Source organism: Cervus elaphus, chromosome 14 (genome assembly GCF_910594005.1).
Source record: "Cervus elaphus chromosome 14, mCerEla1.1, whole genome shotgun sequence".
NCBI classification, from domain to species: Eukaryota; Metazoa; Chordata; class Mammalia; order Artiodactyla; family Cervidae; genus Cervus; species Cervus elaphus.
In genome coordinates, this window is record NC_057828.1 from 21,437,335 (window position 1) to 21,463,802 (window position 26,468).

The following is a 26,468-nucleotide window of genomic DNA, read 5'->3' on the forward strand; positions in this document are numbered from 1 at the left end:
AGTGAGCCCTCAGCAGACAGCAAACCTGCCAGCACCTTGATCTTAAACTTCTCAGCCTCCAGAACCATGAGAAATGAATACCTGTTGTTTAGAAGTCACCCAGGTTGTGGTATTTTTGTTACAGCAACCTGAACAGACTAACACAGGCGGCCAGCTCTCAGCGGCGGGCTCTCTGCTCTCGTCTCTCTGCTTTTGTTTTACTTTGTCCTTTCCTGCTCTTTCTCTTCCTCTTTCCCTTTCCTTCTCTCTCTGTATCTATTTCGTTTCTCTCTCTCTCTCTCCTCCTCCTATTTATTCATTACATATTTAAAGAAATATTAATTTAAAACTATGTCCATGTTGATCAAGTGAAAGATGGATCAAGGAGCACAATGTCCTCAAACCAAACTGCCCAAGGAGTCTCAGTCTCTCTGTCTCCCCTTACCCCCTTCAAAAGATGCGCCATCTTTTGAAGAACAGAAAAAGCCCTTCCAATTTCACATATTAGGTGGTGAGAAATAACTAGATTTCTTGTCCTAGACCTGGTTCTTCCTCTGGAATGACTATGGTTCTTGGCCACTGAACCTCCAGAGGACAGCTCTTCCTGTCCATCAAAGGTAAGGTTTTTGGGGCTATGAGGTCTTATCTTTCAAAGAGGCTCAAACATAAATGTCACATGTTAGTTATAGCTTCCCCCCCCTTTTATAATATGTAAAAGTATCCAGTACCAATTTTAGTTTTCAGTAGGTGCTCAAAACATGAATTTCCATTCATTCCCTTATGGAAATAGAAAACATATTTGAGTTTACAGTACTGGAATAGTGCACAATCTTAAATAATTAACAATAATAGTAATAGTCAATGTTACCTGTGAATAAAGTAGTTGGTGATGACTCCATTTGGTTTTTTAGGTGGCATCCATTTAACTTCTATGCAAGCTGACCCCAGTGCCTTAAGAATAGGAGAATTTAGATCCATGGGGGCTGCTTCAGCTGTTTTGGCAAATATCCTACTGCTAACTCCACAACCTCCTTGGAAAAAAAATATCTTTAGTAATTTGTCAAGTAAGGAAAAGAGCTACATGTACATATAGAAGGGTAGGAATACCATGAAAATCATTGTATCTGAAATTTTGTATACACAGTTCTATATATATAGCATTTACATCTCTACAGGATTTGAATATTTAAATAAGCAATGATTTTTGGAAAATCCACTAACTAACCACATTTTTGTATAGGCACAGACAATAAAGTTTATGCCTTGAACTGAGTTTTCTCTAGTTTACTGCAGTTATTTGAACCAGAAAGTGAAAATATGATTAAAGTAAGTGCATGTGTGACCCGCTGTTAATAATAATATCTTATTTTGCCAATATTTAAAAATGATCGTTCTCTTGACACACAGAAGTCAAATAATGCATTTGAAGTATACAGTTTCAAATTCACAGGATACACAGAGATGCAGAAAGTGGTTTTGCTTTTAAATCAAGAAAACTTTAAAGTCATTTCCTTGTGGATTAGGTGAAGACTGGAACAAGGAAAACAATATTTTCCAAAACAAAATGTCTTGGTCTGATTTGTAGAGAAAAGCGGGCAAACTGACTCGGTTTTGGAAAAAAAGCATAGCAAAATTACAGACCCCTAGTTCTAACCAGCTCTATGGGAAATAGTATTCATTTGGAGACAGAAGTTCCTAAGGACAGGAGTTTCATGTTGAATATAAGATTGGTAAATTTCCTTAATCCAAGGTGAAGCAACTTGTTTTGAGTTAAACCTTTTTTCTCTTAGCAGTTGGGTATTAACATATTATATAACACTTGGAAGGATGAAGGAAGTGAGTGGGGCTCTTTCTCAAGACCATACATGTAGATGACGATTTTATTGACCACTAGCTGAAGCCATGAAACTCAAGGTGACAGTTTAGGTTCAAGAGACAGTTATCGGGGAAGCAGTGTAAAATATGTTGAGATTCATTTGAGTGTAACTCAGCTGCTTAATAATGTCTGCTTTCCTCCTACCGCACCCCTAAATAAAACTGAAATATAGCCAAGGTGAGGACATTTCCTAGACTTTTGTAATGCCTATTTTGTTTTATATGACCCATGGTTCCTTTATGTGATCTAGGTGTTTTTCTTTTAAAAGGCCTTATAAACAAGACTTCGCAAAACCACCACTTTCATATATTTAAATATTCATGATTTAATGTGCTGAAATGCATAATTCTTTACTCAATGCAGGGCTCTGATTTTTTCAGGGTACAAAGTCCAGCACAAATAAGAAATAGAATGTTAGTCTTTGTATTTGAATTGAATAAAATTGAATAAAAAGGAATTGAATCTATTCCTTTTTATTGAAAAAATTTTAAATGAAATTCTTTTTTATAAAAACCCTGGACAAGTGTCTGAAAGACTTTCACCTTTTTGGCATGCTTGTATCCTTATCTCATACTGTGTGAATGGAGCCAAGTTTTCCAGAAGGATTGATTGATGATGACCAACAGAGGAGATCAAAGGTGTTGCACTTCCAGCATTGAGTAAGACATTGTACTCCACAGGCATTGTGGGGACAAGGATCCCTTTAAAGAGAGAGAATAAAACACATGTTTGTCTGTTTGGTCAACAAATGGTCAACAAATGTTCATCTTTTAAGAACAATGTATATTTAAAATTTTACACTTCAAGGTACACTAATGCCTAATACAGCAACTAATAATTGCAAGAAATTTGAGTTGGAAAATATTACAGTGCTTATTCTAAAAGTAAGAAATGTTTATCATCTATTTTCAAAAACAAATGAAATACAACAATTCTATTCAACGATATACTGTATAGGCAAATAAAAACAAAGGCATGTTTCAAGGCAAATATATACAAGGCACTTAGAAATGATGTTACATTTTTCCTAGGTTTACTTACTCTAAAAGTACATAAAAAACCCCACCAGTTTTGCTTGTGACAATAATTTTTCTGCAAGCATTGGGTATGCATCTCATCTGACACAGATCCTTGACATAATAGCCCATAAAGAATCCAAATCACAGTCTACCTAGAGAATTCCCAGTGCATTAATTATTGAGTCAGGACAGTCCACTCTGTCAGTGAGATGCATGAACCTAAATATATATGAAATTTGGGTTTAAAAACTGTCATTTTTCACAATGCCTCCTAAAGAATGGAGGTCTTATCAGTTTAGCCTCTTCACAGTCTGGTCACAGAATTAAATGCTTGTAAGTTTTATTTGGTCATGAACAACATGCACACTTTTTAAAGGAGAGGATATGAGCCTTGAATGAAGAATATAATGAAGCTTCCCACCAAAGTTTCTCATTGATTTGCTAGCTTCTAACATATGAGGGCTTCATCACTTACCTTTGTAGTACTTAAATAAGTTTCTCTGCTACAGAGACAAGGAAATCCATAGCATAGGATTCAATAACCCATGAGAGATGAGGTCTAAAGAATTAAATGTGGTTTTGCTTTTTGTAGCTATAGCTCCAATACATGAGGGGCAGAAGAGTGACCAGAAACCAGAGGTGTTCAGGACTTTATGTAGATAGATTAAAATAAGGAGTCTCTGAAGGAAATATTGATCAGAATCAGAAGGATTGATCAATTGGTTCCTTTGGGAAGGTGCCAGATGGTGCTGAATTTGGCAACTGAGACTGAGAATTTAAAGTTTAGAGCATCCCAATTAAATTGTTGTTTTTATCCTTATAGCTTAACTTCTATTATTGTATGATCAATTCCTAAATTCCTATCTCTGACTTTATATTTCTCCTGCATTGTGGATTTGTATTTTGAACACTCTACTTCACAGAGACCTCAATCTCAAGGTCTAAAAAAGAATTACACTATTTTCCACTCCCAAATGGGTTCTTCTTCCTGGGTTTTCTCTCCCCATTTCCCTACACCAGAAGCCTTAGAATAAGACTCTTAAAAGTAGACCCTGCTTTCTCCACTCTCAAATTCAAGTGAGTCACTCTATTTTATCTTTTATTTCTTTCAGAAGTTTTGGTTTTATATGCAATCAGCAACACAAGACTCTGTAGGTGTTAACAGGATCTAACTTATATTTTAGGAAGATACCACTGCTGGCAAGTGAATGATAGATAGAAAACGTGTGAACCAGAAGGAAGAGCTATCAATTTGAAAGTCATTGCACGGTTGTAGAAACAACACAAACAAAACAGCATTTCACTGCATTCCTGTCTTATGTCAGGCATCATATATTATCTCCTTTAATATCACTAGAATGTCAACTTTGTACAGTTGGGGACTGTGTTCTCCTCTTTAAGGCAGTTCCAATGCTTAGATTTGAGTACAGATCAGTAGCTCAAATGTTGATTGAATGAATGAATGAAACCAGGAGACAATATTGTAAGATAAATATTACTACCATTTTTTTTTTTAAATAAGAAAACTCAGGCTCATAGGAGAAACTTGTTACAGATATCACATAGATTAATAGAGGCAGCAAAACTTGAACTCAGGTCCATTTGATACCAAAGCTTATCTCTCTATATTTATGCTGTCTCTTGATAAAAGACTTGGATTAGGACAATCAGAGGAAAAAGTGAAAGGATCATTTTGAGAGAACACATAGACAGGCAGAACAAGTCTCGGAGACAGATGAGGTACAGGGGCAAAGATGAAGGAAGAGTCAGAATTACCACTGATGGAACAAAATTACAGGTGAAGATTTAAAGTTCTGAAGAGCAGATTTCCCAAAATGGGATACATATATCCTGGACATTTGTGGACTTTTGTCAAAGTATTTTTGGAGACAAGGACAAACATGTCCCTCTTTCCCCAACTAGTTTTGACTTGTAGAATTTGTGAAACACATAACTCCCCTGCCCAAACTAGGGAAAACCAGCAGAACCCCACTATTTCTGTTCACAAAAAATGAGTGTGGATTTTTCTCCCTAAAATGCACAAAATTAGAAAAGTATATGTGCAAGTGAGTGATGAGAACTTTACTAAATTATTTTGAATATATAGTCACTTCAGAGTGAACTAACTGCACACCAGCAGAAAAAGTTTATGTGGACAGAACCAGTGTGTTGAACACGTATAAATACTATTTGTGGTGCAGTCAAGCATCATCTAATTTTTGTCACTTACTATTGCTTTAAAATGATTCATCATGTGTAATCTTCCCTAGACACGGGATGAAAAGCAGACTGGTACCATGATGCCTCTGCTCAGCCTCAAGTAACAGAAAATTCTACGTTATTATTTTTTTTTCAGATCTCACAGCAAAGATTAATACCTAGAAAATTTAAGTAAATTCATTTTCTCTTTAATGGAATTGTGAGTACATGTAATGAGCTCATTTAGAAGATATTCTTCAAGGCCTCATTCTTAACTGCAAGACAAAATTGGGAACGCTTTTCCTTCTCCCAGTAAGACTGCTATAATTAAAACAAAGTTTGAGAGTTGGATGAAGTGAGTTGATTACAGGGACCATTGGAGACTGAGTTCACTAACGGATGAGAAAAACTTAAGAACTGTATTAGAGGTAAAATAAAAGAGCAATCTAATCAGGGTTTTCTTTTTCTCTACTAAAGATGGTCTTTGGGGAGTACTGCTCCAAGTAGTAAAAGAGATTGACAAGTGAGTCAGGGACCGTCTTGGTTTGCAATTTGACCTTCAGCAGAAGATACGGTTATGGAAATATCCCTCCAGAAGGTCTTGGAAGGTCACAGAATCGTGCCTCAGATTCGGGCATTTCTCCTTGTTGTTGCCCTAACATAGTTTGTAAGGCAGTGGGGGAAAAGGTTGCTGTTTGTGCACACGTATTTATGGCAAAATGAAGAGAGGAAGAACTGCCTGGACATTGAGCCTGTTATTGGGGTTGGCTCTCTTCAGATTGATTTAACATCCAGAAATACAATAGCATATTATGCTTTAGCTAAAGAGATTATCAATAGAAGAAAAGGGTAGAAAAAGTACCCCTGAATGATAAATTCCACAATACACTGTTTTTTGGATGTAGACAAACACATTGGAATTCAACGTCAAATTTGCATGAAATTTTAAGATAAAAAGTGAGACCTTAAAATAATTTACCAGGTTATGATGACTGCTTCAGGTTTTTTCAAACCTCCTCAGATTACATGTTTATTCTGTCATCTCTGATCCTAGGACAGATCTTGTGGAAAAGTTTGGCAAACACACTTTGGAAAATATCCTATAATTCTTGATGAACTAGATAAACCACAGGATGGAGTCAGATCAAATCCCTCTTCTACCTTCCTTATTCCCTAGTAAATTCTTGATCCTCTGCGGACACCAGTCTCTTCTTCTGTAAAATGGTGACACTAATAGCCACCTCATAAAGAGATGAAAGAATTAATTAAAAATGTATTGAAAATATTTTAGTTCCTTACTACAACACAGGAAGTGCCAAGTAAATGACAGACATCTCTATACAACAAAATGAAATTGAGCAAAATGGGAAAAAAATACCCCATAGCTATGACACTGTTTCCATGTGCCCACAAACACTGCTGAACCCATCTTTTATATAAAGCAGTTATTCCGATTACAAATCAATGTTATACTGAATCAAGCAATTATTATTATAACAAAAGTTGCTTATCTAGTTTTATTTTTTACATATACTTGGATATGTAAAAGTTGTAGCCATGAAGATATCCTAGTCTTTATTCTCAGCAGTAATTTAGAGTGGTCTTTTGTTCAATTTGTCTGAGTTTGCACCTTATTATATGTCTGCCACTTCCGGTCTGCTTCCAGTATCTTCTCTGCTTAAAAGACAGGACTCCTAGGAGGTCAGGGAACAAAACTGTACTTACACCACATTTCAAATATAGACATAATCTTGATCATGGCTGGTCAAAGTGTGTACCCAGAAAATGCATTTTTCACGTCTTGGTTAATCAGAAATAAATGTCCTTTACATACACCTGTAAGGTGTGGAAACAGAAAGTGCTCCTTGAAGCTGTGAACATGTCAAGCATTGACATGCACTTATTAAGGAAAGAAGGCCCCCTCCACTGTCATAATTTACAGGACAGTGACATGAAAGCCTCCCGTGTCCTGCAAACCCTAGACCATCTGCAATGAGTCTGAAATGACCTAGCCCCCTGGTATTCTGACGACTAAATGAAATGAAATGGGCATATTTGTTAAAGTCAGCTGGCAAGCCACACGGCTTGGTTAGTTCCTGAGTTCATAAATTTATGTCAGAGCAAGAGGAGCAGCGGAAACCCATGTGAACCAATTTACCCTAAGTGCAAATGGCAGTTTTGTTATTTGGTGTCAAAGTTACCAGTCGCACGATGACAAGCTGCCATAACACATTTTCTTGTTCACTAAAGAACAAAGATTTCGTTGGTTAATATTCCTTGCAAGGCTCCTTTTCATAATTTACAACAACTAGATGCTGATAGGTTATTTAACATTTATGAAGTTAAGATGTAATCAGAAAAACCCTGATTATCTTTACAAATAAAAAAGTTAAATTATTCAACTTTTTTTTCCCTCCATGGCTTCATTTCACAGCAGGTGCATACTTTACAATGGGACAAGTCAATCAAATAATCCTTTTTTAAAATCTTTTTTTAGGAGCTGGAGCAAGAACAATTCTAAGAGGGAAACTATTGGTTTGATAGCTGCATTTGCTTCAAACCACGGGCTGTGCTTAACATAATGCTTTTAACAAATTAGCCGCATGTCTCCTTTGTAGAGATGTGGGTATGTTGGTAATTTCCTTTGGGGGCTATGGAAGTGAAACTGGACCCTCTTAAACACACATCCATACCAACTGTATGGAAATTTTACATAGTTTGTATAATTTTATACCTTTTCTGTTCAACTAGATGGCAGAGTTTTTGACAAGAGGGACAATATCTCACTCCTTCTTTCTTTTAAACTCAAAATGTCTAGAATCATGCCTGGCACCCCCCAGAGAGGGACTTAGTAAACATCTTCACATTTGTTGAAATGAATAGATGAATCAATCCACTCAAATGTAAATGAATTACATCCTGTGAAATTTTAAGCTGCAAATAAAATGATCCTACTGGGTTACTGGATGAACTGCCCTTGAACCACTTGTCTTCATATATGCTTGCTGTATCTATGGCAATAGTTTTTTCAGTTTTGAACTGGATTGTGGTAGAATGCAGAAGAGAATAATTTGCCTTACACACTGTTTAGGTAGAAAAATAGTGTAAAAATATGGAATAGTGTGTTTGCTCAAAGGATTTGGAGTGAAATTTATTGCTAGTTGGCACTGACACCTATGTGATGAATCACCTAGAGAAAAGCTTTCAGCACCAAAATTAACTTTTCTCATTAGCAACAAAGGGAGAATATTGGATGTACTACAAGTTATTATGAACATTAAATGAGATATGTGTCAACCTCTTTCAAAATGCCAAGCACACGTTAGAACTCAAAAAGGTAAGATAAATTTACTAAACGTCAAAAGCAAAGACAATGAAAGCAAAAATAAACAGATGGGACTCCATCAGACTAAGGGACTCCATCAGACTCCATCAGACTAAGGGACTCCATCAGACTCCATTAGACTAAGGTTTCCTTCTGCACAGCAAAGGAAACCATTCATAGGATGAAAAGACAACCTATGGAATAAAAGCAAATATTTGCAAACCACATATCTAATGAGGGATTAAATATCCAAAGTATATGAGGAACCCATACAATCCAATAATAAAAAACATAACCCAATTAAAAAATGGACAAAGGATCTGAAAAGACATTTTTCCAAGGAAGATATACAAAAGATCAATAGGTACATGAGACAGTGCTCACCATCAATAATCAATGGGTAAATGCAAATCAAAAACACAATGAGATCGCCTGTTAGGGTCTCTGTTACCAAAAAAGACAGGAATCACAAACGCTGGTAAGGATGTAGAGAAAAAGAAAACCTTGTACACTGTTGTTGGGAATGTACACTGATACAGCCACTATGGAAAACACCATGAAGGTTTCTCAAAAAAAAAAAAAAATTAAAAGTAGAACTACTATGTGATCTGGCAATTCAACTTCTGGGTATATATTCAAAGTAAATGAGGTCATTATCTCAAAGAGACAATCGCACTGCTGTGTACACCGCAGCATTATTCATAATAGCCAAGGTATAGAAACAACCTAAATGTCCATTAATGGATGAACAGATTAAGAAAATATGATACAGACACAATGGAATAGATTTAAGATGGGAATATTGTTCAATCTTAAAAAAGGAAAGCCTGTTGTTTGCTATGACATGGATGAAACTGGAGGATATTGAGTGATATAGCCAGACAGAGAAAGCCAAATACTGAATGGTATCACTTACACATGGACTCATTTTTAAAGAAAGCTGAACCCATAGAACAGACTAAATGGTGGTTGCCAGGGGTTGAGAGGATGGGTGAAATAAAGAGAAGTTAGTAAATGGTGCATACTTTCAGTTATAAGATGAATAAGGTCTGAGGACTGATTGTAAAACACGGTGACTATATAGATGATAATACCATATTGTGCAGATGACACCACTGTTATGGCAGAAAGTGAAGAAGAACTAAAGAGCCTCTTGGTGAAAGTGAAAGAGGACAGTGAAAAAGTTGGCTTAAATCTCAACATTCAGAAAACTAAGATCATTGCATTTGGTCCCATCACTTCATGGCAAACATATGGGGAAACAGTGGCTGACTTTATTTTGGGGGGCTCCAAAATCACTGCAGATGGTGACTGCAGCCATGAAATTAAAAGATGCTCATTCCTTGGAAGAAAAGTTATGACCAACCTAGACAGCATATTAAAAAGCAGAGACATTACTTTGCCAACAAAGGTCTGTCTAGTCAAGGCTATGGTTTTTCCAGCAGTCATGTATGGATGTGAGATTTGGACAATAAAGAATTGAAGCTTTTGAACCGTGGTGTTGGAGAAGACTCTTGAGAGTCCCTAGGACTGCAAGGAGATCCAACCAGTCCATCTAAAGGAAATCAGTCTTGAATATTCATTGGAAGGACTGATGTTAAAGCTAAAACTCCAATACGTTGGGCACCTGATGCAAAGAACTAACTCATTAGAAAAGACCCTGATGCTGGGAAAGATTGAAGGTGGGAAGAGAAGGGGACGACAGAAGATGAGATGGTTGGATGGCATCACTGATTTAATGGACATGAATTTGAGTAAACTCTGGGAGTTGGTGATGGATAAGGAGCCCTGGTATGCTGCAGTCCATGGGGTCGCAAAGAGTTGGACATGACTGAGTGACTGAAATGAACTGTATTGTACAACTGAAATTTGCTAAGAGAATAGAACTTGTGTTCCCACCAGGGAAAAAAAAAATAACAAAGAAAAGCAAAGAAAAATGAGAGAATATATGAGATAATGAATGTGTTAATTAAATTAATGGTGGAAATAGTTTCACAATGTACACTTATATCAAATGATCACATTATACACTTTAAATATATTACCATTTGTTAATTATACTCAGTAAAACTGAAACAATATAGGTAAATTAATACACAAAATAAACTACAAATCATTGCAATGATTTTACATTTTTTCTGAAACTCAGCACTACTTGCCACTTGTCTATGGCACACATAAGAAGCTTGAAACAACTGCCAGTGCTGAATTATCCTGATTAATGTGACATGAATACTTTAAAAAGTCTTATGCCAATTTGACTTTAAATGGACAGTATCTGATATAATACACTGCATTGATTAGTTCACTGGACACCAAGATGTTTAATGTCTACAGAGAGGCCAATAGCCACCCCTTAATTAAAACTTGATTAATAAAAATCATTTATATTCCTAAGCAATATTAATTTAAATGATTTCTCAGTAGAAGAACTGGCAACAGAGGTAATGGACTAAGAGATAAATGTGAAAGGAAAGGCACCAGTATTTCAACATTATGCATCAAGCCTAAATAACTCATTATCTTTAGTGAGAAAAAGCGGATGTTGGATCCAATGACATTGTTAATTAGAAGATGATTAAGGGCTAGGACAGTTCAAAATAGAGTCATCACCTTGATAAATTAGAAAGTCCCATTATTACCTTCAGAGTTTAAATAATTTTGAATGTTTGGGTTCTGAAATGGTAGGGATGCGTATCTCAATTCTTAATCTTAGAAAATCATTTGTGTCCCATGAAGTATTTTCTACTTCGTTTTCTATACTTTTTCAATCATTAAGGTAACATATATCCTTTTTCATCTTTAATATAAATGTTTAAGTTCTGACCCAAGGTTCAGAGCTGGTAAAAGGTGAGAAGAAATGTTTAGGAATAAACTAACCCTGTTTATGCTACTGTAGATTAAAGTAAGAATGGCCAGCACAGAGCCAGTGCCCCCTGAACGTGGGTTTCTACAGGAAAACAAGTGTCTGAATAATTTTAAATGGCAGAAAATCTAAAATTTATTTATATTTCCCTGAATGATAAATTTTGGAAGTTTTCTCACCATTTTCTTTCATTATTAATTCAGCAAATATTTTATAAGGATATGTTGTTTGCATGTCATCTAAGTTGAAGATACAAATGGTGTACAAAAAAGTGGAAATCTCAATTTTCTAGAGTTTGGAGGGTTTTGATAATCTTACTACTAACATTTATCAAGTAATAAATGCTATAAAATGAACCAAGATTTATCTGGGAGGTAAGGGAATGTCTCTTGTTGTTTACTTGCTAAGTTGTATCTGACTCTTTTGCACCCCCATGGACTCTAGCCCTCCAGGTCCCTCTATCCATGGGATTTTCCAGGCAAAAATTTTGGAGTGGGTTGCCATTTCCTTCTCCAGGGAATCTTCCCAACCCAGGGATCAAATCTGCATCATCTGCATTGGCAGGTGGATTCTTTCCCACTTGAGCCATCTGGAAAGCCCAAAAGAATGTCTACCAAGGTGTTAAAAGTCTTTCTTTTTTAATTAATTAATTTATTTTAATTGGAGGAAAATTACTTTACAATATTGTGCTGCTTTTTGCCATACACCGACATGAATCAGCCATGGGTGGAACCTCTTTGTAGTTAATTGAGTAATGACTCTTATGCTCTCTCTCCTAATTAAGATCTTCCTGGACATGGAATCTAGTTTTGCTAAGTCATGTTATTCTTTCTGTACTTCTGGATGGGTCAGTAAAGGATTCTGGTTACTAGTCTCTTCACACCGCAAGAGATATTTTCCCTTAAGGGGTTTGCCAATTTCCATAATTAATTCCTTAAAACCAAACCCCCCCTGCCCAAATTATTCAGTTTTGGCCAACACCTAGTTCTGGGTCTTGGCCCTCTGGGCTACTATTTCAGAAAACCTAGTTGCTGTATCATAAATCTGAAAGACTTTGGGCAATAAAAAGAAAGTATGATGTGAATTCAAGAGTTAAGCTGAAGACAGGAAGGAATTGCTTTTATAAGGCAGTAAGTAGTAGGCAGCAGACCTGAGTCTGAATCTTGACTCAACTGGGTGATCTTGAGTGAATTACATTACTTGTTCAAGATTCAAGTTTCTTATCTTAATATTTTGATGATGATATTACTTGTTTTCCAAGGTTCGCATGAGAATCAACTGTAGTAAGGCAGGGAAAGTGCTTATCAAAGTGTTTGGCATAAACTAGGAATTTAACAAATGGCAAATATAAACATGTAATGTTAATGAATATGTATGATACTTGCCATCATTACCACAATTTCTCTTCCTTTGAATATTCTCATATATTTTCTGGGCTGCACCCTTGTACTATTAATAATAGGACTTATAATAATAATACTATTTATAGATAGCATAATAATACAATTCATACATATCATTGAAATAATAACATGTAAACTTAGAGCCCACTTAATTGCCAAAGTCATTTTTTGTTGCCAGGCAACCACAGAGACTTTTTCCTCCCAGCAACTTACCTATGTAAGGTCACTCCATCTCTACTGACCCAAAAAAGTATGTGAAAAAATTGGTTAAGTTAACCATTAATTTGGCTTTGGACATTCAAGGGAAACTGGTCTAATTCACATTTTCAGAGTTTTATTGTAACTGATCACTTTTGCCTGATGTGGGTGATCCATGGTTACTACTACACTTGGAGCACATCACAGAGACCTACAGCAGGGGTCTCCAACCTCCAGGCTGCAGACTGGTACATCTTGTCAGATTAGTGCAGAATGTGCTTCTAGATGGTGCTAGTGGTAAAAATCCTGCCTACAGGATTTTTGCCTACAATGCAAGAGAACTAAGAGACACGGGTTCAATCCCTGGGTCGGGAAAGTCTCCTGGATGAGGGCATGGCAACTCACTCCAGTATTCTTGTCTGGAGAACCTCACAGAGGAGCCTGGCAGGCTACAGTCCATGAAATTGCAAAGAGTTGGACATGACTGAAGCAACTTAGTATGCACGCCCATAAAATGTAATACATGTAATGTGCTTGAGTCACTCCAGAACCATCCCCTGCCCCTTGGGTCCATGGAAAAACTGTCTTCCACAAAACTAGTCCTTGGTGCCAAAAAGATTGGGGACCGCTGACCTACGGCACTTAATTCCATCCAGGATATTTTTATTCATAAACTTGGGGTTGAGAGCTTATCTTTGCACATGCTTTCCAGGTGCTTCTAATGTTCATTCAGGTTGGGGAACTACAGGCATGGACTGTCCATTTTCCAGCCCTGTGTATGATGTAATCACTTTGTAATGGCAGGATCCTATGATGAATACATAGAAAGATCTTGATTGTCGGCAAATAAACAACCTCCAGTTATAACAAGTTTGTTTTCTTCCTGTTTAAAATATATATTTGTGACTCTTCAGGAACAGAAAAAATGTTTTTATTATCTAAATCAAAACACAGCATGAGGTACTTTCCAATAAAATCAACTGTAGATTATACACAAGTCAAAATCATCTGCCTGTTTACTGAGTCCAAAATCCTTCTAGGCACCAGGAAAAAAGTTTAATTTAAGATTTTAATCTTTCCATATATTATAGGGTTTCTGTAATGGATTTTGTGCATCTGAAACTAAAAGATTGACAGGTCTGGATATTATAGATTTATTAACCATTGGTTACAGTGTTAGAGTTAGCATGTAAAGCATTTCTACGATATCCCTCAGGATGGGCTACAATGAACGATTTCTACAAAGCCTGAGGTGGATAAGGGTTAAGGTGACATTAAAAAAGCAAAATTCATGTCTTATTTCACAATGATCCTTTTTTAAGTAGAAACATTATACATTAAACATAGAAATATGATGCTCAAGAAATGCTCTTAACTCAAAGAAAAACATGTCAAAATTCAAGGAAAGTCTCAAAATTTACAAACCCAGTTTTTCAGCCTACAGTTTTATCATTTTGAAAGTGGGGGCCTTGGGATCTAACAGATCTTGGGACAAATACATATTTAAAATTTGTAGAGATGTGGACAGACCTAGACACTGTCATACAGAAGTAAGTCAGAAAGAAAAAAGCAAATATTGTATATTAACACATCTATATACGAAATCCATAAAAAATGGTGTAGATGAACTTCTTTGCAAAATAGAGGCACAGATGTAGAGAACAAACATAGATACCAAGCGGGGAAAGGAAGAGGGATGTTATGAATTGGGAGATTGGATAGACAAATAGTCCCTACGATGTATAAAATATATAACTAATGAGAACCTATTGTACAGCACAGAAAACTCTACTCAACTGTCGGTGGTGACCTAAATGGGAAGGAAATTAAAAAAAGAGGGTGTATGTATATGTATAGCTGATTCATTTTTTGGTACAATAGAAAGTGATATAACATTGTAAACAACTCTACTTCAGTAAAATTAATTTAAAAATAATTAAAGGTAAAACTAATTATCCAAAAATTATCACCACCTATAGAATATCCTTGCCTGGAAAATTCCATGGACGGAGGAGCCTGGTGGGCTGCAGTCCATGGGGTCACAGAGAGTCACACACGACCAAGGGGCTGAGTGCAGTCTGCAGACCAGATGATATGTCAGCTATGTAAGTTATCTCATTTAATCATTAGAGTAACCCTACATGGGGGTGCTACAACTATCTCCATTTTACAGATGGAGATAACTGAGACTCAGACAAACTGACTTATTTAAGATCAGCTAATAGACAGCACAAATATATGAAGTTGTTTATACGTGGAAACTAAAAAAGTGCTACAAATGAATTTATTTATGAAACAGAAAGAGTCACAGATGTAGAATACAAACATGGATACCAAGGGGAAAAGGGAAGAAAGGGATAAATTGGGAGACTGGGACTGACATATACATGCTACTGCATATAAAATAGACAAGTAACAAGGATCTACTGTATAGCACAAGAAATTTTACTCAAAACTCTGTAGTGGTCTACATAGGGGAGGAATCTTAAAAAGTGAATATATGTATACGTATGACTGATTCATTTTGCTGTATAGCAGAAACGAACACAACACTGTAAATCAACTATACTCCAAAAAAAATTAAAAAAAAAGAAAAAAGAAAGATGCTTTCAAATCCTACTGAGTGTAAAGTCTTAAGACTAGCAATGGCAATTTAGGCATGTTATAATGTGAACATGACAAGGAATTTGATACACTATGGAAAATTCCTGGTTGCTTGGCTAGGAAACCATCAACTTTACATATCACCCTGAACTTTCCTTTATGTTCTTTGAGAACCTGGATAGTAGAAGACCCTGGACCGAATTTGAGAGGTCTCCAGACAACAGGCTAAATCTGACCTTAGGCTGGCTCTGTGATGCCTCATTTTACTTTGTGGGGCAAAAACATCATGACACCATAAAAATGCCATGGAGAAACATGCTAAAAGGAGATAACATAGTCATGCTCTTCAATGAAGAGAGAAATCAATTTCATAAAAGAATATATCAATTTGCAGATTTAAAAAAATTTATTTATTTGGCTGCCCTGGGTCTTATTTGCAGCATGCAGGGATCAAACTCAGGTCTCTTGCACTGGGAGCATCTAGTCTTACCCACTGGATCACCAGGGAAGTCCCTAAATTTATATATTTTTTGCAGTACAAGATTTGGGTTTTCCTCTGTTAAAATTAAAAGCATTGTTCAAGAATATCCATGCTTCTAAAACTGAGATAAAGATTACAGCACTTGATGACACATTCTGGTACTATTGATTATCTCCTCATTTGTTTAATTTAGTATGTTACATATTCATTTTAAAACAAAGGTGAATGGAATCATTTATATTTAACAACTAAATATATTAAGCAACTTAAGTTTTCTTTGCTTAGAAAGTCTTGAGAGATTTTTGTCTGTGGATTTGACTCAAAAAAGACCCTTTTGTCTTTGTTCTTAGATTATGTTTATACTTTGTTCTTAAAACCAATAGCAGAAGGATGTTGGTTCATGAGAATTTAAGTTTTATACATTTAGGCCTTTATGTTATTCTTATGACTATATTACCTGTTTTGACTGAATCATGTTCAATTCAATGAAAGATAAGTCTTTGTTAAGTATTTTACAAAATAGATATGCTGAGAGCCCAATGACTGTTAACCAATTATTTTCAGTACCATGTAGAAATGTGGTTAAGCTTAATCTCATGGGGACAACAGGGTTTTGTGTTCATTTCATGTTTCAACTTCATATTAAGACCAGATGTTCAAAATAAAACCACATATCTTCGAAGTGCATAGTACAATAAAAATCAGTTTTAAATTTTACTGAAACAAAACTTTCATATACCTTGCATGTTAAAAGACAAAGCAAGATTTCACTGTAATCTTTAACCCACAGGGTTAATGCAACCAGAATTTTGGTTAAGGATGATTATTATATTCCAAATAATAATGCACTAAACTACAAAAGCAACCCACTATTAAGTCAATGGTTTGATGGAGGCTACACAGCTCGAAGAGGTAAAATTCAGCTACCACACTGGTCACAACTCAAGGTATATGAATGGAGTGGCCCATTTTTTTCTGGATTCCCCATTCACGACTATAACACCAACAATTCAATCTGGGGGATCCTGTAGAAATGTTCAAGGTAATTCAGACCTATGTTACTTACCTTGGATATGTATGAACAAGAAGAGATTTTCAGGTGTTGATATTTGAAAGTATTGCTTTGATAGAAATGTATATATCTAGGTATCTATACATCTTTATCTGCACACCTACACTTATATCTATCTATATGCATGTATATAAATGCTTATGCATATAAACACTTGTGAGTGTGGTTTGGTTTATTCTGTTCATACTTATCCAGAGACAGACTGTGTCCTTCTGACCTACTAAATTCACATTTTCATCCTATTTCCAGTTAATTTCCTCTAAAATGTTTTATACACACGCACTAGTTCTATTTCTTACCTGGTGGTGTCCAAGCTACAAATATGGAATAAGGCCCAATTACTGTGATGTTATATGGAGGCTGGATTTCTTCTGGCGTTAATATAGGTGTCTGTATAATGTACTCATCACTTGAACTGCTGCCACCTCCAGTTGTGGCTTCTAACTTATAAACATATCTATATTTCAAAAAGAAAGAATTGTGATAAAGCAATGCACGGGGAACTGAACATTGATTGTTGAGTTTTCTATCTATTGCTTAGTCCTAAATTTGTGACAAACTTCAAATTCCCTGCTTCCTATTCAGAAACTTTACTATAGAGCTTATAGTTTTCCTACCACAGGCAACGCTCTCTCCACTGTTTTGGTCCTTTTCCCATTTTATTTTTAACCCTTGAGTAATTAATTGCTTTTCTTAAAGATTTCAGGAAAGTCTTGGATTGTGCTGGTGGATTGTGGAGGATTCAAATGAATCTTCTCCATCTTTAATGGCTTAGAGTTTAGGGAAGTATGTTTAGAGAAAGATGTTTCTAAATTGATCTGCTACTCTCTACAATAAAACTAAATTGAACTCTACTCCCTGCAATAAAACATCTGTTGATCCAAGATATATTTTATCTCTGCTGAGAAATGAATGGCAATGAATTGCAAATATGTGGAACTTTCCCCCCAAACCACTCAGGTCTATACATAGTATCACAAGTAGAGAAAACACTATACCAGAAATAAAGGCTGTTGATATAAAACAAACCTCTTTAAATCTCTTTCCTTGCTAGTTCAGGGATGCATGTTTTTGAAGATCATTTGATAATTAAAAAAATTTAATGCTTTGTATATTTAATATACTTAAAAGTTCTCATGTCAAATAAAAGACTAATTATTTATTTACATTTTAAAGGAATTTCACATCCTCTGAGGACTAGTATAATGAGCTAGTGCTTGGGTCTTCTGTCTGAAATAAATTAAGAGATCTCATTAGCTATGGAATAGCTAATACATGAGGAGATTAATCAACCAATTGATATAATATTATTTCAGTTGGAGATGGACTTGTTCTTGACCCTGAAAAATCTAAAATTCTCACCATATGACTAGTAAAGTTTTCTTTTAGTTTACCTGCTGTTGGGCTCCAGGTTTTTATCAGTGAAATTCTGCTCCTCACTGCCCCCCAGGAAAATCAAGCTTCCATTACGACTCAATTGATATTGAGAAATGAGGCCATTGGGCTTTTCTGGCGGGCTCCAAAATAACTCCACTGTTGTAGAATTGACAACAATGTGTCGAGGTGTCACCCAAACTCCTGGCAAAGATAATACAGTGAATTTTTATTGTTAGGATATGATAAGCACATTATCAAAAGTCATACCAACCCCTCACATACTATATTTTTATCTATTGATAAAAAAAATATATCATGGTAAGCAACAAAAATACATTTTATTTGCTTTGGAGTTAAGATACATAATTGGATGCAAATATATTTTTTAATGCTTTAATTATTATTATTATTATGAATTACCTTTAGAAAGTACCAGATAACTAGGGGTGGAAAATTTCTCTGTGTTGGCTGTTACTCTGAGTATCATGAAGGCCTAAGAGACTATCCAGGGATTCTCAACTTGGATGCCTATTTACTTGGAATCATAATCCAGTGTTTGCCTGAATTATCAAATTCAATGAACAAGCATATTTTGCATTTCTAACACTGCACTCTGATTCTTTTTTTTTTTTGGTTACTTCTTTCAGTCTCATTTACTGGCTTCTCTTTCCTTCTTATACTCCAAAATGATGTAGTGCCTTAGAGAACTAGGCTCTTTACACTTCCCTCTCCTCATCTTTCCTAACACTCTCTTTGCAGATGATCATTTAGTCTCAATGTTAAACATTGTTTATATGTTGAGCACTGCTCGATGCCCAACTCTGTGCTAAACCTCTCTCCCGAGCGTCACACCCTTGATTCTACTCTCTAACATTATCTACCTCCAGCTGGATAACTAATTACATTTCAAAAACCTAAAATGTCTAAAAATGGAACTCTTGGTTTTCTGGTCTACCATCTATTTGTCTTCCACTCTTATCCAACTATTCACTTTCTTGGGGAAAACACAAAAAAATTATCTTGAGGATTTTAGTTTTTCGCTCCTAAGTGGAAACTATCATCGAGTCCTGCAGATTCTACTCTGAATGTGCATAGTCCTTATATTTTTACCTCTCTTGATCCAAACTACATTTCTCCCTCTCATGAACTCCTGTGATAAAGTAGTGTCCATGTTTTAAATCTTGTCTGTTTTTATTTCACTGTAACCTTTATAAAAGTATGTAAAGTGTGTCTTTAAGCTAATGTAACCGCCCTGATGCTGGGAGGGGTTGGGGGCAGGAGGAGAAGGGGACAACAGAGGATGAGATGGCTGGATGGCATCACCGACTCGATGGACTTGAGTTTGAGTAAACTCCAGGAGTTGGTGATGGACAGGGAGGTCTGGTGTGCTGCCGTTCATGGAGTCGCAAAGAGTCAGACGTGACTGAGTGACTGAACTGAACTGAATCTTCGTAAAATATACAACCCTTCTGAAATTGTTCATATAGTGTAATTTTAATTCCTTATGATAACTTGTATGATCCTAATTTTTCTGGCTCTGGCCTACCTGGCACCATTCTCTCTATCATTCATGAAGCTCCAGCCACACTAGACTCATTTCCAGCCTAAGAATGCTTCAACTTCTTTCACACCACTGAGTTTTTGCACTTCCAGTTCCTACAACTGGAACATCTTTGTTCATGACACATGACAATTATGCATTTTATTCTCCAAGTTCAGTGACCTGTGTAAATATCACCTTATCAGGGGGAGCTTATTTTGACCACTATTGCCTAACCATAACTTTAACACAGTCTGAAGTAATCCCCACCTTGTTCCTCTCGATCATATATATACCCTTTTCTATTTTCCTCTCAATACGCAAAACATTATAATCTTTTTTTTATATCATCATTATTTTCATGTTTTTATGACTATTTCTCTCTCCTGCTTTTAATACAAAGTTAGCCCCATGAAGGCAGGGATCTGCTCTGTATTAGTAGCCCATGTACCTTTATGGATAGCACAATGCCTAATAAATATTAAATGAATAAATTTATTGAAAATATACATCCTGCAAATTATTATATTTATGGAATGCAAATATGACTAAGATATAGCTCATTCTTACAAAGAATTGATACCCTTCTGTATAAAAGATAAAATGTATATACAAACAACTGTAATTCAAGGTCAAACATTTAAGTACTCTTTATAAGTATAAAAACATATTGATGGAGAACCTAGCAATGAGAAAGATCAATCTCCCATTTCATGTTGTCATCTGGTCATGCTCTGAATAGACACTGTAACTCTCTTCTTCAGTTTTTAAAAACTCATTTCAATATTAGGTTCCCAATAATCAATAGTTTTTGATCGAGTGTATCTCCTGTGTAAGTTACTCAGTAAAGGGGAAGATTTCAACACTTTTATAAGAAAAAAATCTCAGGGCATTCAAATGCAATTTACTTGCAACATTCTGGAAGAATCTAGATAGACTTAAACATGGCTCAAACTTACTGATTTTCTAAGAACAACCTACTTCTGAGAAGAAAGTAGTTCATTTTGTTCTGAAAGCTCATTTTATGTTAGATACTTGGACAAATACACAAATCATAACATACTTTTATGTCTGTGTCTCTCTGCCAACAGCTGCTAAATGACTCAACCAACTAATTAAGAGTTTTGATTTAAACATGATGTTAATTTGTTGATTTAAGAGATAAAGTATAAAGCTTTGGTTCATAATCTGCTCCCTGCAGTCCTGTTTTTCTCACCTTGAAGGATGTTTTAAAAAATCACTACTGTACTAGAAAAGGCTATTGCTTAGTTTCTGTTTTGAATCAGTCAGTGTAGCCTGTGGGTAGAGAGGAGTCAATGAAATAAAATGAAGCCACATTTTGGAATTGCTTTATGTTTTAAATAAAACTTGAGTTTTATATTTATATAAGCTGGAGAAAGCTCTGTCCATTTGCTAATAACCCTGTGCCCACTGGTTTGATCTATAAGATGAAATTGGAATGTGTGAAAAACTAATAAGTGCTCTATTTTTACTTTTTAACTGTGGTGTTGGAGAAGACTCTTGAGAGTCCCTTGGACTGCAAGGAGATCCAGCCAGTCCATCCTAAAGGAAATCGGTCCTGAATATTCAGTGGAAGGACTGATGTTGAAGCTGAAACTCCAATACTTTGGCTACTTGATGCGAAGAGATGACTCATTTGAAAAGACCCTGATGCTGGGAAAGATTGAGGGCAGGAGGAGAAGGGGATGACAGAGGATGAGATGGTTGGATGGCATCACTGACCCAGTGGACATGAGTTTGAGCAAGCTCCGGGAGTTGGTGATGGACAGGGAGGCCTGGCGTGTGGCAGTCCATGGGGTCGCAAAGAGTCACACAGGACTGAGCGACCGAACGGAACTAAACTGAATGATGTGGAGACACTTTTATCTTGGCAACTGCAAGAAATCACTGATAGAATAGGACTTGCCTTTGGTGAGAGGTCTTATTAAGTCTCAGGTGAAGAATCTACCTCCCTCACAGAGCCTGGGTCTTAGTGATATCAGAAAACCACTCTACACAATGGGAGGGCAGAACTGAGGCAATTTAAGAGAAGGAAATGGATGGTAATGGGGGAAATCATCTAGAAGTGAGGTGGGGAGCAGGTAAACTAGCTGAGAGGTTTAAGGGGGAAAGGTCAGAAGGAAACCTTGATTGCTCTCTTGATATAATAGCTACTAAAAAAGGAACATGTCTACTGGATTTAACTTTGTCTTGAGTGAAATGCAATATTACCCATTTCTTAAATCCATATGAATCTTCCAAGTCAAAAGTACCAACATTTTTTGTGGATTGGCTTTCCCTTGGGAGTTAATAACAAGAACCAGTTCTTTGTGGGCTAATGTCAGAAATGCATTGACTTCTGGACTGTTCAATAATTGTTCATTTGTTGATTTAACATTCTATTCAAATTTATCATTTTTTTGTGTGTGTGTTGAGCACTGTGGATGTATGGGTAAAAACAAATAGTCTTTATTCTTCAAGGAAGGATATCATGAGTCAAGGTGTTAGTCGCTCAGTCATATCCAACTTTTGCGACACCATGGACTGTAGCCTGCCAGGCTCCTTTGTCTGTGGGATTCTCCAGGCAAGAATACTGGAGTGGGTAGACATTCCCTTCTCCAGAGGAACTATCTGACCCAGGGATCAAACCCAGGGTGCCTGCATTATAGGCAGAGTCTTTACCATCTGAGACACCAGGGAAGCCTAAAAATGGAGAAATAACAATTTATCATTCAGTGTGATAAATGCATTAAGAACAGAAAGCTTATTGTGCTATTAGAGCACTTAGGAAGGGTGCCCGACACAGGCTGGGGGTGAGATGGGGATGGGTGGGGAGGGTCTGGGTTTAGAGGAGAGTTTCAAAATGGGAGATATCTGAGTCACATTTTGAAAAAAAAGTGAGAGTTAACTAAGTGAGAATGTAGGGAAGGGCATCTAGACTGAGGGGAATCCACACAAAGTCCTAGAGATAGGGAAAGCATGGTAGAAGTTCAAGTACCATTAAACTTCATGTAGGAAAGACCAAAATACTCAACAAACTGGCAGAGGTTAAAACTTGATGGGTCTAATGTGATTTACTTAAAAGTTGTATTTTTTTTTCCTCCTGGAAGAAAATTAGATTTTTTTGGAAGTAACTAATGTGAGATATGCCTATTTTGGCAAAAAGCAGAAAAAGATTTGGGATGGTGATTTGAAAAAGAGGAGAAATGGCTAGGGGTAGGGGGATGAGTTAAGAGGATCTGGAAAAGTTGTAGAAGTCTGAACTAAGGCAATGCTAGATGGGATGAAAAGGAAGAACAAAATTTTAAAATTCCCTAAGATTTGAAGTGAATACAATGTTACGAAGAATTACACACTATTACCTCAGGGAAAGAGAAGCATGAAGAATGTGAACTTGGGGACTTGGGTGACTGGACAGATGGTGGTATTTGAGACAGGGAAAAGTGAAAAAAGCAAGTTGGTGGAGAGAGAGATTTTAAGTGATGAAATACTGAGGTTGAAATATTTGTGAAACACTTAATTATAAACATCTAGTAGATTGGTAGATACTTAGGCCTTAAAAATTTATGAGTGTAGCCTTTGTGAAGGCTCTGGAATTTGGGGAGCTCCCCTTCTTCATCAGAAATTAAAGCCAGTATTAAAGAATTCCAAGGGAGACTACAATCATGAGGAACAGAGGAAGAGCCTAAAGGAATGGCAACAGATAAAAGCGTGGGGCAAGAGGAATCTGGAAGGAAACTGAAAAACATTGGTCTTTTACTTTTGCTTTTTCATATTGTCAATGCTAGAGGAACACATGTCTGTAATTTTGCACATCTGAACTCTAAAAACGGATGAGAGCTTGATGGCATGGCAGCAATTCTTAAAAGAGAGCAATAATCCAGTTCAAGCTCTTCCCACTACTTGACTAAACTTCCCTGGTGGCTCAGACGTTAAAGTGTCTGCCTACAATGCAGGAGACCTGGGTTCAATCCCTGGGTCGGGAAGATCTCCTGGAGAAGGAAATGGCAGCCCACTCCAGTATTCTTGCCTGGAAAATCCCTTGGACAGAGAATCTCTTGGAGAAGGAAATGGCAACCCACTCCGGTATTCTTGCCTGGAAAATCCCATGGATGGAGAAGCCTGGTAGGCTACAGTCCATGGGGTCCCAAAGAGTTGGACATGACTGAGCGACTTCACTTCATATCATTTTCTAGGAGGCCACAATTATAGAGAATCAGGACCAGCTTACCAATGGGGTCATAATATGTTTTAGCTTCTTTTTTAAATAGATTGAAAAATGACAGACATAAGGAACTCTCAGGGTGGCTGTGAACAAATGCTTCCTTTAATTCTCTCCATATCCACTTAGACACTCAAATGTTAGACCATCAAATTATGTCTAAATCACTCAACTAGGCCTTTTAAAATTAGTTATACTTGGATTATTAATTTAAGAGGATATAATATGTTTATTTCCACTTTAGCAAAACAACACAACCTAACGTTACTGCTGCTTTGTTCCCTTACAACCTCCAAGTTAAGGACTCAGACTACATTTATTTCTCATACGAGTTATTCACAACTGGCACTTATACAGCCAGAAAATGGATTCTAAATCCATGTTTCTTCTGCAGAGGTAAGCCCATTTAGTTTACTGTTTCTTTGCACAGTTAATTGTGTTAAAGGAAAGGTGAATAAAGTTAAAAAAACAAATCAAGTAAAACATTTCTCATCTCATACTCCCCAGCACTGTTGAAAGCTATAATTTTTAAGTCATGAAATCTGAGCTCTTTCAAGAAAATGCTTTTTGTTTTGGACAAAGTGAGAGTAGGGATCCATATTTCCTAAGAATTTAAATATATGGATTGGATGAGCAAAGCAGAGAGACCCTGTTCTATCAGGCTTGAGTTTCAGCCAGAACTGATTGATAGATCCTTTAGAAATTATCCATTATCATCAAAGTATCCATTTGATAGTTTACCTTTCCAAAAAATCCACTGCTGGTTTCTTCCTTTCAAAGGAACACTAAGCTTTTTGACATGAAACATTCTTTATATAGAAAACATCATTAGTGAATTCCTGGTGAGGAGCCATATGCCCCATATGTGGAATTTTCCATTTTATTCCCCATTTACTGGTAGGAAGTTCAGGTCTAATATTCTGAGGTACAACAACCCCTTCATTAGAAGAGTAATGGACAAGTAGTTCAGGACTCTTTGATGAGCACTAATATTACATTTCTGTTCAGAAGCTTATTTATGCCTCTTGTTTCCCCACATGGAAAACAGTAGATAATAAAGATTAACAAAATAATTAGTTGATCACTAGCCCAAGTTTCTGAGCATATTTTTCTTCTAAAAGTAAATGATACTATCTTTCCCAGTTCTTAACCCACAGACCATTGTTATCAGGTAGATATGCATGCTTCCAGAATCTTTCTTATGCATCTATCTACAGAAATGAATACAATTTTCTATGTGTGGCTTTATATATAAAGATGCTATATATTAACAGAGTTCTATAACTCTACATTATATGTACAGATCACCTTGTTCCTTTAAATTGATGGAATTCCATAATGTGAATATATCTGAATAAATTTAGCAATTCCCCTACTCAAAGACATTTAGATTGCTTCCAAAATCTTGGCATTCAACAACAACAATAAAGGCTTCGATGTACATCCTGGTACATGCCTCCTTGTGAAGTTGTGGAAGTGTTATTTTCTGGCATTAGATAATCAAATTGAAGCTTGATTTGATTTCTAAGGTGATGGTCCCACTTACCAATCCCTCAAGCTGTGTTTGATAGCATATTTCCTCCATCTGTTCACTTGTCAAATTCCTTGATCCTTGTGGTCCATCTCAGAAGGCATCCACCCTTTAAGATCTTTCTTGAAGTCCCTGATGGGTTGTAATCTCTCTTCCAAGATTAACCTGAGCATTCTGTTCATTAATTCTCTCTTAACATCACCTCTAAGATTCTCTCTCTTTATGTCAATTTGGTTGCTTACCCTATCACTTCTACTTGATTGCAAGTTCTTGTGGGCAATGAATATTTTTACCAGCTTCAACAGGGAGTGTGGTGCTTGTTATATTTTAGCTGCACCAGGAATATTTAACTTTTGATTTTTAGAGGCATTTCATAGCCAAGTACAGAATATCTTTTTTCTTCCAAGGAAAACCACATCTAAGGAATTGAAGGCAAACTGCCTTGGGAGACTTATAGTTTAACTAAACTTGAAAAACAGGAAGCTACAATATTATTTTGGATCCATATACTTTATTTCTTCTTCTTTGTTTGTTATGATAGAGTTTATAGCATTCATATCAAAATACCATATGAAAACTTCTTTTTCACAACCATGGGTATTTTTTAATTACCTTGAGGGGCTGCCTGCAGAGTCTGACCTAGAAAAGGCTCACTTGAAGTGCATCCAGCAGATGTACAAGCTCTAAGTGTGAAGCTGTAGTTGGTGTATGGCTGGAGACCTAGAAAGAGCAAACAAGAAATCAAGTACCTCTTGAGAGGATTATTTATTATCAGG

General features: G+C 36.3%; 1 protein-coding gene across 1 annotated transcript in view; it reads right to left on the reverse strand.

Moving 5' to 3' along the window:
* USH2A (usherin) overlaps positions 1-26,468 on the reverse strand; it is an 890,339-nt gene that overhangs the window by 148,011 nt on the left and 715,860 nt on the right. The window contains exons 56-60 of the mRNA XM_043922807.1: positions 26,305-26,412; positions 18,417-18,600; positions 17,322-17,479; positions 2,398-2,556; positions 848-1,010 (exon numbers count right to left, since the gene is read on the reverse strand). Of these exons, the coding sequence (XP_043778742.1) occupies positions 848-1,010; positions 2,398-2,556; positions 17,322-17,479; positions 18,417-18,600; positions 26,305-26,412 (772 nt within the window). The remainder of the gene's footprint in view (positions 1-847; positions 1,011-2,397; positions 2,557-17,321; positions 17,480-18,416; positions 18,601-26,304; positions 26,413-26,468) is intronic.